Source organism: Magnolia sinica, chromosome 11, assembly GCF_029962835.1.
Source record: "Magnolia sinica isolate HGM2019 chromosome 11, MsV1, whole genome shotgun sequence".
Taxonomy (NCBI): domain Eukaryota; kingdom Viridiplantae; phylum Streptophyta; class Magnoliopsida; order Magnoliales; family Magnoliaceae; genus Magnolia; species Magnolia sinica.
The window spans coordinates 48,483,825-48,499,734 of record NC_080583.1 but is presented as its reverse complement, the minus strand read 5'-3'; the positions used below and the strand labels follow the sequence as shown (position 1 = coordinate 48,499,734).

At 43.8% G+C, this 15,910-nt stretch overlaps 1 protein-coding gene and 1 long non-coding RNA gene across 3 annotated transcripts; one reads left to right on the top strand and one right to left on the bottom strand.

Annotated features, from left to right (window-relative positions):
• The first annotated feature begins 1,513 nt into the window (after positions 1 to 1,513).
• On the top strand, positions 1,514 to 2,107 carry LOC131218100 (uncharacterized). Its single transcript, XM_058212780.1, has one exon. The coding sequence runs from the start codon at positions 1,514 to 1,516 to the stop codon at positions 2,105 to 2,107; it is 594 nt and encodes a 197-aa protein (XP_058068763.1).
• Positions 2,108 to 5,790: 3,683 nt separating this feature from the next.
• Positions 5,791 to 10,407, bottom strand: LOC131219098 (uncharacterized). 2 transcript variants are annotated; one of them, XR_009157989.1, is made up of 3 exons: positions 6,997 to 10,407; positions 6,511 to 6,921; positions 5,791 to 6,428 (listed from the first exon to the last, which is right to left on the bottom strand). It is a non-coding gene; the product is annotated as an uncharacterized LOC131219098 (long non-coding RNA). The 2 variants fall into 2 exon arrangements; XR_009157990.1 differs by having other exon boundaries at positions 7,009 to 10,407.
• Between the last annotated feature and the right edge of the window lie 5,503 nt (positions 10,408 to 15,910).

The window sequence follows — 15,910 nt, the reverse complement described above, 5'->3', positions numbered from 1 at the left end:
TTTACCTTACCTAGGTCCGAGTTCGATGTTATCTTGGGCATGGATTGGCTTGCCGAGTACCATACCATATTGGACTACTCCGCGAGGACAGTCACATTTTGTATACCCGGTGTGCCATAATTTCAGTTTGTAGCCGAGCCCAGAGGTGATCAGCTCTCTTACCTTATGTCATGTGTTGTAGAGGAGTCAGTTGTCTTGAGCATCGACCCAAAGATTGATGGATCTATGATTTAAAGTTCCTTTTATAACAAAAGAAGAGAATATACAAGCAAAAACATAAAAATGAAAATGTTGCTTTCTTTCCTTTTAAAAAAATAACGAAGAATCCAAAGAGGGTCTTTTTTAGAGGATTCAAATCCCAAATCCAAAGAAATTACCATGTTTCCGTCAAAATGAACAGCAGAATCCCCCCAACAGACACCACACAGAAATACATATCTAAGAATGGGATTTTTACATATGAACCTATTTCTTCTTCTATTGTTGTATTTTAAAGTAATGGACTTGATCCACGAAACCATGCTTCACTTATGTTTGATTATTGAACCTATTCTTCTTCTGTTTTTTGTATTTTAAAGCAATGGACTCAATCCATGAAACCATGCTTCGCTTATGTTTGATTATTGAACCTATTTCTTCTTCTGTTTTTTGTATTTCAAAGTAATGGACCCCATCCACCAAACCATGCTTCACTTATGTTGATTATTGAACATGTTGATCTAGTTTTCTGGCAGTCCCTCCACGGCTGACCCTCTTGTACTTGCACAGGCGTAAAAAAGAAGCATAGGAGACCTTGGCTAATGCACGAGACTCTCCGATGCCTAAGTCGGGAACGAGGTCTTCTGTGTTTCTTTTTTACGTAGGTACAAGAGGGTCAGGCGCGAAGGGTCTACTAGAAAACTGCATCAACAGTTTGGCGCTGTCTGTGGGAACCGACATTCTAAGCCATTCTTAATTCTTCTACTAGCAACAACTACAATGGCCAGGGGAAAGAAGAAAGCTCAATCCCCTCCAGTAGCAATTCCGATCGCGACCCTACCTACGACTTGTCGCATTCCAAAACCTCTAGTACAACCAGTGCAACCCTAGCCACAAGAGAGCCATCAAAGTTCCTCTTCTGGCTCCAGCAAGCACGACCAGCAGACTCGTATCAGGAATGGCCGCTTGAACAACCTCGAGAGAGAATTCGGGGATATGAGAGCAGACATGGGCTACATGAAATGGATGCTGGAACAAATACAGCCTCAGCATGCATCGAGTCGACGAAGAAGACAGGCAGCCTAGCCATGGACATTCCCAACCTTCCTGCGTGCATACTGGGCCCTAGCCAAGCCAGCATTGCAATCCGGCCAGGCCTATCTTGTGACACGAGTTGGATCGGAAGAGGCGCGGCAAAGCCCCGGTCGAAGCCACTGATGAGAATGGGGAGCCATGGAAAGCCGTATTAAAGAGCCTATGAGACCAGATCAGCAACATGCAGCAGGCGTACCGATCTAACGTAGCAATAGTCGCAATGGAGGAAATCGAGTCTCCGTTCACCGCTAAGATTCTACAAGCATGGCTGCCGGATAGGTTTCGGCTACCTCAGATTACGCCCTTCACAGGGAATACCGACCCATCAAAGCACATGGAGTCCTTCCGGATTTATATGGAACTCCATGACGCTTCTGATGAGGTCATGGGTCAAGCATTCTCATTGACTCTGGCTGACGCTGCTCGACTATGGTTTAAACAGTTAAAGCCAAGGTCCATTAGCTCATTCTCGGAGCTCAGCCAAGCTTTCGTCGCGAACTTCATCAAAGGAAAGAAAAGACTCAAAGCACCCGCTCATCTCCTTCATATAATCCAGAAAGAAGGCGAACTCCTAAAGGACTACATCAAGCGCTTCTACCTAAAAGCACTACAAGTTTGGAAACATTCAAACGAAACAACCCTAAACGCCATCATGAGCGGGCTGAGAGACAAGTCTTTCCTCTTCTTGCTGGATAAGAACCCTTCTGCTACTCTGGCCGAGTTTTTGAACATATCGCAGAAATATGCTAACGTTGAGGAATCCCGGATATTGTGGGACGCCGCCCAAAGCAAAAATCCTCCGGCCAAAGAGTAGGCAAAGACTGAGCCCAGTTCAATCGATAAGAAGAGAAAAGACAATTGATCTCGGGACAACCAAAAATCGAACAAATGGCCTGATCATAAGTTCAAGACATATACTCCGACTGACATGCCTAGAATTGATCACGCTGTCATGACTCACCGATTGAACATCGGCCCATCTTCCCGATCAATTTAACAGAAGCGACGTGCCCTTGGTCATGAAAGGTATGCCGTAAATGAGAAAGAGGTCAACAAGCTCCTCAAGGCATGTTTCATCGAAGAATTCTACTACCCGAACTGGGTGGCCAACATCGTACTGGTCAAAAAAGCTAACGAAAAGTGCCGAGTTTATTTAAACCATACAGATCTTAACAAAGCTTGCCCTAAGGATAGCTTTCATCTTCCCAGAATCGATCAGCTGGTCGAAAGTACAACATATCATGAATTGCTTAATTTATGGATGCATATTCAAGATACAATCAGAATATAATGCATCTTAAGGATAAATTTAAGACTACCTTTGTCACTGATAAAGGTCTTTATTGTTATCGTGTGATGTCCTTCGGTTTGAAAAATACGAGAGCGACCAATCAACGGTTCGTTAACAAGATGTTCGCCCGCCAAATAGGGCGAACTATGGAAGTTTATATCGACGACATGCACGTCAAAAGCATCATAGCTGCAGACCATGTAGCCGACCTAAAAGAAATGCTCCTCATCCTCCATAATTACCGAATGAAATTAAATCTGAACAAGTGGGCTTTTGGGGTTAGCTCGGGAAAATTTCTTGATTTTCTGGTCAGTCAGCGAGGAATCGAGGCAAATCCATAAAAAAAAAAAAATTTAAGGCCTTGCTCGACATGCAGTCACCAATGACAATCAAAGATATACTGAGGCTTACTAGGAGAGTAGCAGCCCTCAACCTCTTTGTGTCCCGAGCTACAAACAAGTGTCTCCCCTTCCTCAAACAGAGGGGAGGCAGATAGTAGACTAGACCAAAGAGTGTGAGGCGGCCTTCCAATAACTCAAGCAATACCTAGGCTCACTGCCCTTGCTTTCTAAACCCAAGCTAGGAAAGAATATGTTGCTATATTTGGTCATGTCCGATGCAGCAGTTAGCTCGGCGTTGATTAGAGAGCATGAGGAGAAACAGTTCCCGGTTTACTATGTCAACAAAGCCTTGGTCCTTGTAGGGACAAGATACCCCACATTGGAAAAGTTGGCTCTGGCATTGGTAATCTCTTCCCGACGCCTACGGCTGTATTTCCAAGCTCATTCAATCATCGTTCTGACCAACCACCCACTACGTCAAGTCCTCCAAAAACCTGAAACTTCAGGTTGGCTGACTAAGTGGGCGATTGAATTAAGCGAGTTCGACATAAAATACCAACCGCGGGCTACAATCAAGGGTTAGGCTGTGGCCAACTTTATTGTTGAACTAACATGCTCTCCCAAGCAAGATTCGACCGTTGACTGACCTATAACTGACCTTCTTAGGCCAGAACTTGCCTTAGAACCGTCCGACACCTAAACAGTACCCGACCCTCCCAAATGGATGCTCTACATTGATGGCTCATCCAATTCTAAGGCAAGCAGGGTCGGGATAGTCCTGGAGACTCCTAACCATACGTGCATACAGTATGCCTTGAGATTTGGATTTCAAGCCTCCAACAATACTGCGGAATATGAGGCCTTGTTAGTTGGACTCAAATTGGAGGCAAACATGGGGGCTCAAGACCTTGAAGTTTTTTACGACTCACAATTAGACGTCAACCAAATAGCCGATGCTTATCAAGCTTAAGAAGGAACACATGAAAGCCAACCTCCAAAGAGCCAAAGAATTAATCGGCAAGTTTCAGAAACGTAGGGTTGCCCTGATTCCACGTGCCGAGAACTCAAAAGCCGACATTTTGGCGAAGCTCGCTACGGCAGACAAAGATTAAATCCCGAGGTCCATCCCAATCGAATTCCTAACCAGACCGAGCATCAATGAAGTCGAGCTCGTCGTCGTGCTTTCGGTTAGCTCGGAGTCAACCTGGATAGATTCGATCATCAAATACCTCGAGAAAGGCAAGCTACCCGAAGATCGAATGGAAGCACGTCGGATGAAGATCAAAACCACCTGATATACCATACTTAACAGTATACTCTATATAAAAAAAAAAAAAGATTTTACCTTCTTTACCTGAGATGTGTCCAACCTGAAGAAGCAGAATATATCCTAAGAGAGATCCACGAAGGAATCTGCGGGAACCACTCTGGGGGACGATCTCTAGCACACAAAGTCCTTCAAGAGGGTTACTACTGGCCAACCATCCAGCATGATGCACGAAAGTTCATCCAGAGATGCGATAAATGTCAAAGATTCGCTAGTATACCTCAGCAACCCCCGAAAGAGCTCACCCCAGTGGTCGGGCCGTGGCCATTTACCTAGTGGGGAATCGATATCATTGGACCACTCCCCATGGGTAAAGGTCAGACCAAGTTCGTCATTGTGGTCGTCGACTATTTCACCAAATGGGCAGAAGCGGAGCTGTTAACGAAGATAACCAAGTAAAAGATCACAGACTTTGTTTGGAAAAATATTATATGCAGGTTTGAGATCTCTCGGACTATCATCTCCGATAGCGGAAAACAGTTTGATAACAAACAATACCAGGAGATGTGTAAGAACCTCGGAATTCGCAATGTCTACTCTTCCCCATGACATCCACAAGCAAACGGGTAGGTCGAAGCAGTTAATAAGATCATCAAGCATCATCTCCATACCAAGCTCGAGGATTCTAAAGGAGCGTGGGCCGAAGAACTCCAGAAAGTCCTTTGGGCGTACCGAACTACTGCCCGAACAGCTATCGGAGAGACCCCTTTCGCCTTGGCATATGGAGCAGAGGTAGTCACTCCCGTAGAAATCCAATGACATACAGCCCGAACAGATTCATTCGACGAACAAGCCAATACTGAGCTTATGGCCTTCAATCTCAACCTCCTCGAAGAGCAAAGGGAACTAGCTCGGTTTCGAACTATCGTTCGCCAACAACAGATATCGTGTTTCTATAATACACAGGTGAAGGTCAGAAAATTTTGAGTCGGAGACTTGGTTCTTCGGAGAACGTTTCAGAATACTAAAGAGATAGGATCAGGAACCTTAGGTCCGAACTGAGGACCCTATGTGGTGTCTAGCATGAGCCGACCTGGTTCATATCGACTAAGGGACCTAGCTAGACAACTGCTCCCGCACCCGTAAAACGCCGAACTTTTGAAGATTTATTACCCCTGAATTGGGTTGGTACGACATTCAGTATGTATTATTCAATTCTGAGTTGCATTAATAAAGCGACAACACGATTATCCAATCAATTCCCGACTAAGGTCCAATGTCTGGGCGACAGAGATCTGATCAATAGCCGACCAAGGCCTGATCAAAGACTAAACTACGTCCAAACTAACTAGTTTAGATAGTTCCAGTAATTCTATGGACGATATTCAACCGACATCTAAGCTATAATTTAGGCTCAGGCTGACACACTCATATAAAGTAAAAAAACGACCTACTTAGTTCAGAAATTTGGAATTCAAAACAAAGAAGTATTTTCATTGACAAAGGCCCAAATGGCATGATCACATCAATAACAACCTAGAAAAATACATGAATACCGATCTACGAAGGGTTAAGTATAGAAAACCAAAAAAAAAAAGATAGAAAAAAGGGCATAGGCAAAGAGCGCTTGAAGTGCTTGAAGTTGAAAAAAGCTTGGGCGAAGTGCGCTTGAAGTGCTTGAAGTTGAAAAAGGGAGAAGCAAAACAAGATGAAGGAAATATTGCTTTGTAAAAGCCAAACATCAGGCCTCAGAAGGTTGCTCTGGAGTCACCTCTGAAGTCTCCTCAAGAGCCGCTCCATCGCCCAACCCATCGGAGCTCAACTCTGGCTCATCAAAAGCGAAGAGATCAAGCTCTATGAAGGATTCCTTCATCGCCCTCACGCACTCGACGTAACCTTGACAAAAGAGGTTATCCCTCTCGTCTAGGAACACTTGAGATGTTACGAACTCCTGGACCACCTCCTTCCGAGTTATGGCAATCGTAGCCTTGGTCTCCTTCCTCAACTTCTCCAACTTCACCTCGGTCCTGACGAGTCGAGCGTGACACTCATCATGCAAGCCCTTGGCTTCCTCTAGCCGCGCAACTACCTCGGTTTTCTTAGCAAAAGATGCCTCAAAAGTCATCTTCGCATCCCATAGCTCGACTTTGGAACAAGCTACTTGTTGTTCGGTAGCCTCCGCCTGAGTCCGCATTCAAGCGAACTCGGCATGGGCCCTCAATAAGCACGGGGCGAACTATAACAAGAAAAACAACATGGTGAAGACGAGCAACCACAAGAAAAGTGAAATTCGAATTAGTTTCGGATAAGATACTTACCCCAAGAAGAGTCGTCGACAGGTGTCCGAGGAGCGTCCATGGGAGAGCCAAACAAAGCAGCATACTCCTGCTCGACCGTGTGGCACTCTACCCATGGGAGGACCTCCTCCATGGTCTGGCAAAGGACTCCTCAGTTCTCTTCCGCCTCCACCCCCTCTGCAGGACGAGCCTCGGCAGGAAGCTTAACAGGAGTGACACTTTCGGGAGTAGTTGCTCCCACCGCTTCAGAGGAGGTTTCCACCTCCATGCCCTCATCGTCAACTTCTAGGACGACCGAGCAAGAAGGCCTGACCTTCCCCTTGGCCTTAGAGGAGGTCTTTGGTTTCTTCTTCTTCGGCGTCGCTGTTTTGTCTTGAGGGGACGTGTGAACCTTTGAGGGAGGACAGAGGAAGGGTCGAGCTTCAGGCATCTCTGTAACAACACAAGCAACATGTCAGAAAAATTCTCAAAAATTTCTAAGTCATAAAGCTCGGCTAAAGATCTTACAAAAGCTCTTACTTGTAAGAGCGGAATCTAAGCCCATTTTGAGGAGTAGCTCGGGCTGAAGAAGCATTCTCCAAGACCTCTTCCCCTCCTCGAGCGCCCAGAAATCATGGATCTGAGCTAACGATCCGCTGCTAAGCATAGGAGGATGTTTGGGTGTGACTACAATAAAAGACACATGCAACAAAGGTCAGATGACAGTAAAGATCGACCAATTAAAGCACAATTACTGCAATGCTAACCTAGATCAAAGAAAGCCCGGGGAACAATGGTAGTCGATTCTGGCTCGGCTGTCTCCTAGCACCTGTAAGCCCAGAACCATTTGTCTCTCTAATTTTTGTTGGAGGATGGAGGGTCGATTATAAGGGCCCCGCTAATATTCCGCCAAGTGAAGTAGCACCAGCCTGGCTGGAGATGGTTCGGCTTCAGCTAGTACAATAGAGGAACTCGTCCACAGACAGCTCGAGTTGGTCTAGCTCGGCCCAAAGGACGACACAGCCAAACAAAGCCCTTCACCCGTTCGGGATCAATATCCAGGGGCCAAGCCAAGGCGAGCTAGCAAACGCCTGACTATTCCCTGCAAAGGAAGCCATAGGCCGCACTGAAGCGCGATATGGAAGATCGCGACGGCCCCCTTTGGAGGTCGGTCCAGAAGCTTGTTTGGCGAAGGAAGCCGAAGGACCACAGACTCAGGGACATGATATCCGACCCTGATCCGGGCCAACTCTTCTTTAGATAAGGTCGAGGGCACCGATCCCCTCGGGCCCTCATCATCGACCTCTCTGGAACGGTCGCGCCCCATGGCCGCTGAGCCCATGGTCGGAGATGTGTTGGACGCCCTAGGCACGGGCAATGTCCTCCGCAATGGGGGACAAATTCAACGCCCTAGCCACGGGCATCGACCTCTGGGCATGAGACTGCTCCAGCACCCGCAACGCCAACGAACAGAAATCGAACTCCGTTGTGATCACCAGCGGCGACAGTGGGTTTTACGTTACCCTAAGGCAAGAGCTCGCCCCGTTGTCGCCGCCAGAAACCCCCTCCCGTGAGCTCAATGAGCTGGACATGATATTAACAAGTAAAGCTACTCGGAAATCAAAGAAATGACAGGAGGGAGAGATGGTGCTCATCGGAGAAAAATGGTCAAGTCGCTAGCCTAGTTGTAGGAGAGATGGACAGCGGAAATCATCCAGGAAGAAAGAAGAAAGTGAAAGAGGAAGGGAATACAAACGCGGAAGGAAAACCCCTAAGGGTTTGGGCTTCCCTTATATAGACGTGCCATGTGGCAGGCGTTATAAACGCCCATCAATGCGAGCCCATACGACGTCCCTTCGATTACCCCGGCTCGACATGTGGCGCAACTCCATGCGTTGCTCAACTCCATAATCAAGTACGATGCCACGTGTCACGATCTCATTAGTCCATCATCGAAAAGACGACTTAACACCCCACGTGACCTCGAGCCACGAAACGACACGTCATGATGACGGACTGATAACACCTCGACTACCGGCTGGCTACCATACTTAACATTAATGACAATATGACTCGGCCTAGTCTATGTATAACCCGACGTAGCTCCAACCAGCTTACTTCTCGAACTGACCTATGGAGGTTCGAGAAGTAAGGGGGGCTCACTGTTGGGGGAAAAATGGATAAGTCGGTAAGTCAGCTTATGAAATGGACCAACTCTACTGGACCAGCACAAGCCCAGTGAAACTAGAACCTGATAAGGCCTATACGTCCAGAAACAGGCTGACGTCCAGGGAAGTCAATACAACTGTAAGGACACTCAAAGAACACGTGCACGAGCCCATTCAGATAAATCGTGTTCTGACCTATTGGGTCAATCACAAAGCAGCCATAGATCGGCCATGGGTCAATCATAGGTCAAATATAGGTTAACCATAGATTAACCCCAGATCGGTTAACACTTGGCTATAACTCAATCATAGCTTGGCCATTGGAGGACCATAGATAGGCCACCGATTGGTCAAGAACTAGAAGACGCCCCGTGATAAGATCAAGGGCCATCAGCGCCCAGCTAAAGGGAATGCGGACCTCTCAACCTAAACATTAGTCGAAGATGATGAATGCTGATCTGTTAAGAGGCTCGGTATTGCTTATTCCCGAGTTATTACCTGCCTGTGGGAGCCAACCTACAACCGAGCTACAGATCCGAAGAAATCTCTAACATCCCGAATATCTCTCCCCAGATCTTTAGAGGATAAGATCAAATCTTGGTAATCTCGGAGGCCGGTAATCTCTAAGGATCCTGGATCTGGACGAATCTCCAAGATATTGAAAAGAATCCACATTCAATCAAACTCTTTCTCCTATATATATAGAGGTATCCCCAACCTTCAAAGGTACGCTAATTCTTACCTTAGCATTTGACTGATGTCTCTTTTTTAAAGACCCTACCCTACAAAAAGACCTCATCCCTGACTTAGGCATCGGAGAGCCCCCTGCATTAGCCAGGGTCTCCTGTATTTCTTTTTTACGCCTGTGCAGGTACAAGAGGGTCAGCCGCGAAGGGTCCGACGAAAAACTGCATCAACAGAACCTATTTCTTCTGCTATTGTATTTCAAAGTAATATACCCAATCCACCAAACCATGCTTCACTTATGTTTGATTACTGTGGTTCCCTGGCTGTGCCCAAAAACAATATGATGCAGGGCATATTGGACCATATCATACCTGTATTGGCCAAAAAAAATTTAGCACAAAAAATCTTGACAAAATAATGGGAAAACAGGAAAAACATAAAACATCATAATCTTTTTTTCTTATAACGTGTATTCAGTGGGGTATGAGCCCATTGTTTGATGAGAATGTTCTGTCAGCTTGACCTGTTGAAATTCAACTAAATAGGTCCTAATCGAACAAAAACAAAGCATGATTTATCGCCTATTACATATGCATATAACAAAAAGAAGAAAAAACAAAAACGGAAGTGACGGTTTACCCCTTCTTCCAATAGTTCGCAAAATGATCCATTCCACTTGGATTTGTCAAATCCCACGCGATCTTATGTTTTGACCCTCTATGGAGCTGTAGATCTAGTCTAAAATTTGTTTTTTAAAGCTTCATGATAGAAATGAAGAAAGAATGGAAAAACAAGAGAATTTTAAATAAAAATTTCAAACTGGAACCTTTATTAGCCATCCATAACAACCCTGTATAGGTGTTGATCTGGGTGTATCAGCCCATAATACAAGCTGAAATGGCCCTTTTTATCTTAACGGACAGGTTCAACCGTGCAGCATGTAACAGGGGTGACCAACACCATTACATAATGGCTGATACGGCTATAATGTAATAGATATTCAAAACCATGCTTACAGAGCATATATTTCATTCATGATATTCTGTTTGTAACAATAGATTTTAGTTCACATAAGCTGTGGTGATTCCTGTGATGTTCGGTAAAAATAAAAAATAAAAAAATAATAATAATAATAAAAACTTAGAAGTATCTAATAGAACCCATTAAAGTTAGAAATTGATGATCAACCAAAAAATTCCTCATTTCCAAATGCTTTAACACCAAAGTAACAAGTACTAAAACAACTAGGTTTAAGCAGGCCAACCAACAAACAGCAATCCTCTGAAATCAATATTTGGAACACTGGTCTATAGCCTATGATGCACCATGCAGCTGATATGAGACTACCAGGCCTATCAAGGGACACAATCAACCTTTGGAACACTGGTCTATGGCCTATGATGCACCATGCAGCTGATATGAGACTACCAGGCCTATTAAGGGACACAATCAAATCCAATGTAATTCCAGTGGATTTTTACAACCAAAATGTGAGTATTTACTAGAGTAACGCCAATTTCCAGCAAAATCCCCAAAACTAGCAATAAGTGTCAATTCTAAGTTCAAAATGCAATTTCTAGCAATTGGCGCCTATAACAGATTTTCAGCACCTAATAGAAATACCCGGCAATCAAATATCATACACATACCATATTAATGGCAACCACACAAAACAAAGAGGAGAGAAAATTCACCAATTGATAACAAAGGTTTAAATACCTTCTCACAATACATTTTTTTCTGAAGAAAAAAATACGTCAATCAGTGCAATTGTACGAAAATAAAAATAAAAGCCTTTTAAGCCCTAGGATTACTGTAATCCTAACCCTTATAACCGACCTAAACTAGGCACCTTCTATGAGTAATCAAACCTAATGTGTTCTCGTGAACAAGCGTGAGTGGGGCTCACATGAGGAACCATAAAATTGCTTCAAAGGCTCATGCATTTCTAATGGTCGAAGACTAACATCATACTGGAATCATTGATGGGCTGTTGTCAGTATGATATCAGCCTCTTGTTTTGGCATCCAAACTGGCCATGCTGTCTTATTCTGCCGGCGGCTGCTGCTGCTGCTGCTACTTTTCCATTGAACTTGGGGACTCCATTGGAATCTTATAGACTCGGATGCTTCACTGTTCTACACATACCTACCCCTTCCGTCTTCTCCTTTCTTTGAATGAGATCTCAATTCCAGCTACCGTTTCATTAGATATCTTAAAACTAGAATCCCCCTTTTCTAATCCAGTTCCTCCACCACTGCAAACCCCAGTTAGATTCGGGTATGATACACTTTTTGGTTATTGGGAGAACCCACGTACTCTCTTTTGGATCCATGAAACAACTCTCAGAGATCTTTTTCCCATTTGGAGGGTTTTCATCACAACTCTCAGGCATAGTACAGGGTTTTCTTCTTCTTCTTTGCATCAATCTCACCTGGTTGGAGAGAATCTGATCTCAAATTCAGAATCTCCTCGTTGTGATGATTGTTTAAATGTCTCTACAGAGATGAGAATTCTTGCAACTGTGTTAGTGCAAGAATAATGAGGAGTCAACCTGACCGTGATCCTCTCCTAATGGTGCATGAGAAAGACATGTTACTCCTCCCATTGAGTGACAGATCATACCTTGTAGCCATGGTCTCCCATAGGGCGTGGCAAGCACCCTTCAGGATGACAGTCATACCACTTCTCGGCAGAGAATGACAATAAGCACCTATAGGCCAATACGTGCTCACTTCCTTTATTTACCCAGACATTACATGACTTTGCCACATCAGCATAACCATAGCTTCTTTAAGCTTGCAGCTCCCACCATCCATAAGCCTGAACTTGCACCTGACCCTGAAGACAGGGTGCTTTTGCACCAACTATTCTCAGGTCATACTCCAACTTTCCAACCTACCTAGCCGAACAACCAGACACTATATACATCTGTTACCAGACCTACGTTCATCAATATCCAAACGAGCATTCCGTCCGACTGCTGCCAGTCTGAAATCCAATACACTCTTTGAAATCAATACAGCCATGTCTTTCACATTACAATACAGTTGTAATGGTTAATCCAAACACACTCATAGGCTTCATGGGTGAATATAGGTAGAGGTGGGTTGAAGTTGGTGTGGAGTACAATTCCAAGCTATTGAATGTCCAAGCCTTTGCAACCTTGAAAAAACTCAAACAAGCCAGAAAACTTTCAGTCAAGCAGTAAAGCACAAATTAAACTGTAAAAAAACTGGCTCCAAGTGAGTGGAGTGTTAGGAATTGGAAATCCTAAAGAAAGAAATGGAGCTGCATTTAGAAATAGTGGTGGAGATTTGATATTGAACCAAACACACTGTAGGGAGAGGACATAATCATCTAAACCTTATCCCAATTAATTGGAGGTCGGCTACATGAATCTTGTTCTGCCTTACACTCTATCAAAGGACATAGCTTCAGTCAAATAAAAGTAATAGGTAACAGGTCAAGGTATTAATGGTCATAACTGTTATGCGTTACGGGGTCGAAACGGCCGTAACGGTCCCATAACAGATCCGTAACTGTCCGGCAACGGTTTTTTTCAAAAAATAAAAAAGGGCCGTAACAGCCGATACAGGGGCTGTAACGGCCATTACAGCCCGTATCATAACAGTAACGGTGCTGGCCATTACGGCCACCATTACCGTTTTGGAACACCTTGTAACAGATATAAGATGAGGAATGGGCATTGAGATCTGAATAGAGCTTTGGGGGAGTGTGTCTAGGGTGTGAGAAGTATTTCTTGGGTGGGGCTTGGGGAAGATGTGTAAAAAGGGGATTATGTACAATCTTAGGGTGGAAGAAAATCTTTGATTTTGGGAGATGCTTGGCATGGCTGGTCAGAAAGTCTGCCCTCTATGTTTCTGGGTTGTCCAAGGAGTATGATACAAAGATTGATTGATAAAAGTTGTCAGATTTTAATGTCCACCTTCATATTTCAGCTATTTCTTTCACTTCCTTCAAGTTTCTGATATCCTCCAGCATCAGGTGGATGCAATGTGCTGCACATGGAGTCCAAACAGGCATGTCATCTTTCCCATCAACATTCTACTGATAGGCTCAATCTGGCTTCACTGTTGGATAATACCTGTACCATATCTCCTCCACAGCCTGATCCATGAGGCTAGATATGTATTTTGCATTTTTCATGTGTTGTGATGCATCAACTAACTTGTGAAAGATCATCTGATGCGTAAAATACACAATAAAATTAAATATGATTACTTTATAGGGAGAGCTGCGCACCTCCCTGCATTTCCAAAACCCTGTCACTTTCAGAATTTCTGAGAAACAATGGCCTTCCAAGAGAGGTATTCTCATTAGATGACAGCCGAATGACGTGCTGTCGTCGATGAGGCCCGATTGGCGGGCATTTCCAGAAATGTAGGCACACAACCAGATGATGGCCAAATGCCGAGCTGTCATCAGCACAGCCCGCTTGCTTCTAGAAGGATATGAAACAGGATCGCTTCCATTTCTCACACCAAACAACCTCTAACAAATATTCCTTTCTCCATAAGCCCACACTTATCGAAATATTAAACACACACACACACACACACACACACACACACACACAAAGAGAGAGAGAGAGAGAGAGAGAGAGAGAGAGTCTGCACTTTTAATTCCTTTAGGGGTCATTTGGATGGTGGTAAATGGTTTAAGTTGTAAAGGCCTATTTAGATGCCTGTAAGTTTTTTAAGTTGTAAGTTACAGGTAAACTTACATAGAAGTGAAAGAAAGCTACAGGTGATCTTGTTTGAATGTAAGTTGTAACTTTACAAGTAACTTAGTTTTTGTGTTTGGATAACATGTAACTTAGTTACAAGTAATAAGTTGTATATTTATATCAACTAGAGCTTGAAGTAAGGAATCGTTGAAAAATGAGATTGACAAAAAAAAAAAAAAAACCTTGGATAAAAGTATTACATCTTATTGAGCCCATCCCATGTAAATGAATAGTTTGATCGATTCTTAAGCTAAACTAATCAACAGGTGGGCCATAAAAGTGGGCCCACATTTTCGAAATGCTTGTAATGTGGATGTGGTGTGGTCCACATGAGAGTTGGATGGTCCTAATTTTTGGGCTGATCCCCTAAAATAATAATCAGAAATGGATGGATCGGCATGGATATAACACATAAATCACGGTGGGGCACACATAGCACCATCAGTAGCAGTCACTTTTAGCTGACTATTGTGGTTTGCCTGCTGACGTGTTATGTGGGCCCCACCATGATGTATGTGTTTCATCCACACCATCCATCCATTATTTCATATCATTTTATGGCATGAGCCCAAAAATGAGGTACATCCAAATCACTGGTGGACCACATCACTAGAAATATTGTTGATTGAACACCCACCATTAAAACCTTTTGGTGGGCTACCAATGTTTTGGATCAAACTGATATTTGTTTTTCCACTTTGTCCAAGTCTTTTATTACCTAATCAATACGTTGGATGTCAAACAAACATTACAGTGGACCCTAGGAGGTTTTTAATAATGGTCTTTCAATCATTATAGTTTTCCTGTGGTGTGGTCCAGTTGAGATTTAGATATGCCTCATTTCTGGAATCAAGCCCTAAAATGATCCGAAAGAATGGATGGATGTCATAGATAAAAACACATACAAGATAGTGGGCCCCACAAACCACCAACCATTACCCGCGCCTCCTAACCAAACGGCGTCCATCAACACCATTGCAAAAAAAAAGAAAAAAGAAGGGGTTTTTCTTAGGGCAACCTTGCTGGAGCATGATGAGAGAGGAAGAAGGTGACAGAGAGGGAGATGGAGACGTTGGAGGGGGAGAAGCTGATTATATAGCAAAAGGGCCACCAACCGGCTTCAATACAGCTACGATTCTCCCCAGTGGAAACCTAGTAGCCTTCATTGCATCTGAATGTGGCCTCATAGCCTTCAATGGCTGCTTATAGCCTTCAATGGTCACTCAGCCTTCACTCCGTCTAAATGTAGGGAGGCCTCTTCAATACAAGTTGTGATTCTTCCCAGAAATTTTGTTTTCAAAAATTCCAACCATTACCTGTATCAAAGAAACAGGTAACTTGAAAAACGACTCAAGTGCCTATATCATTTAGAAATGTTATAGGCATCCAAACGGCCCTTAAATGATTTACTAGTAAATCATTTCCAGTGTAAATGGTTTATATTTTGTAATTATGATAGTTTAGAGAAGTAATTCATTAAAAAAAAAAAAACATTCAAACGGCATATAAGAGTAGAGTTTAAAGTGGATAATTGGATTAAGCCCATCTCACTAAAGCTTAGGGTTGATCCTCACATAAAACCAAGCAGTAGGTGAGCCATAGAAATGAGCCCACCAATTCAAATTTTCTTTTATAAGGCCAGTAGCAAGATCTGCTGCCGTTGGAGAGAGAGAGAGAGAGAGAGAGAGAGAGAGAGACAGACAGACAGACAGACAGAGAGAGAGAGAGCCGTTAGAATTCTCAATACAGTGGAGAGAGAGAGGTGTGTATCTCCCGGCATTCAAAAAAAAAAAAAAAACACGAGCCCTTGTAGGCTTCTTGCTGGTAAATCATTTGC

Bases quoted from the DNA above. Each gene is read 5' to 3' on its own strand.
- LOC131218100 (XM_058212780.1), top strand. From the start codon at position 1,514: ATGGAGGAAATCGAGTCTCCGTTCACCGCTAAGATTCTACAAGCATGG.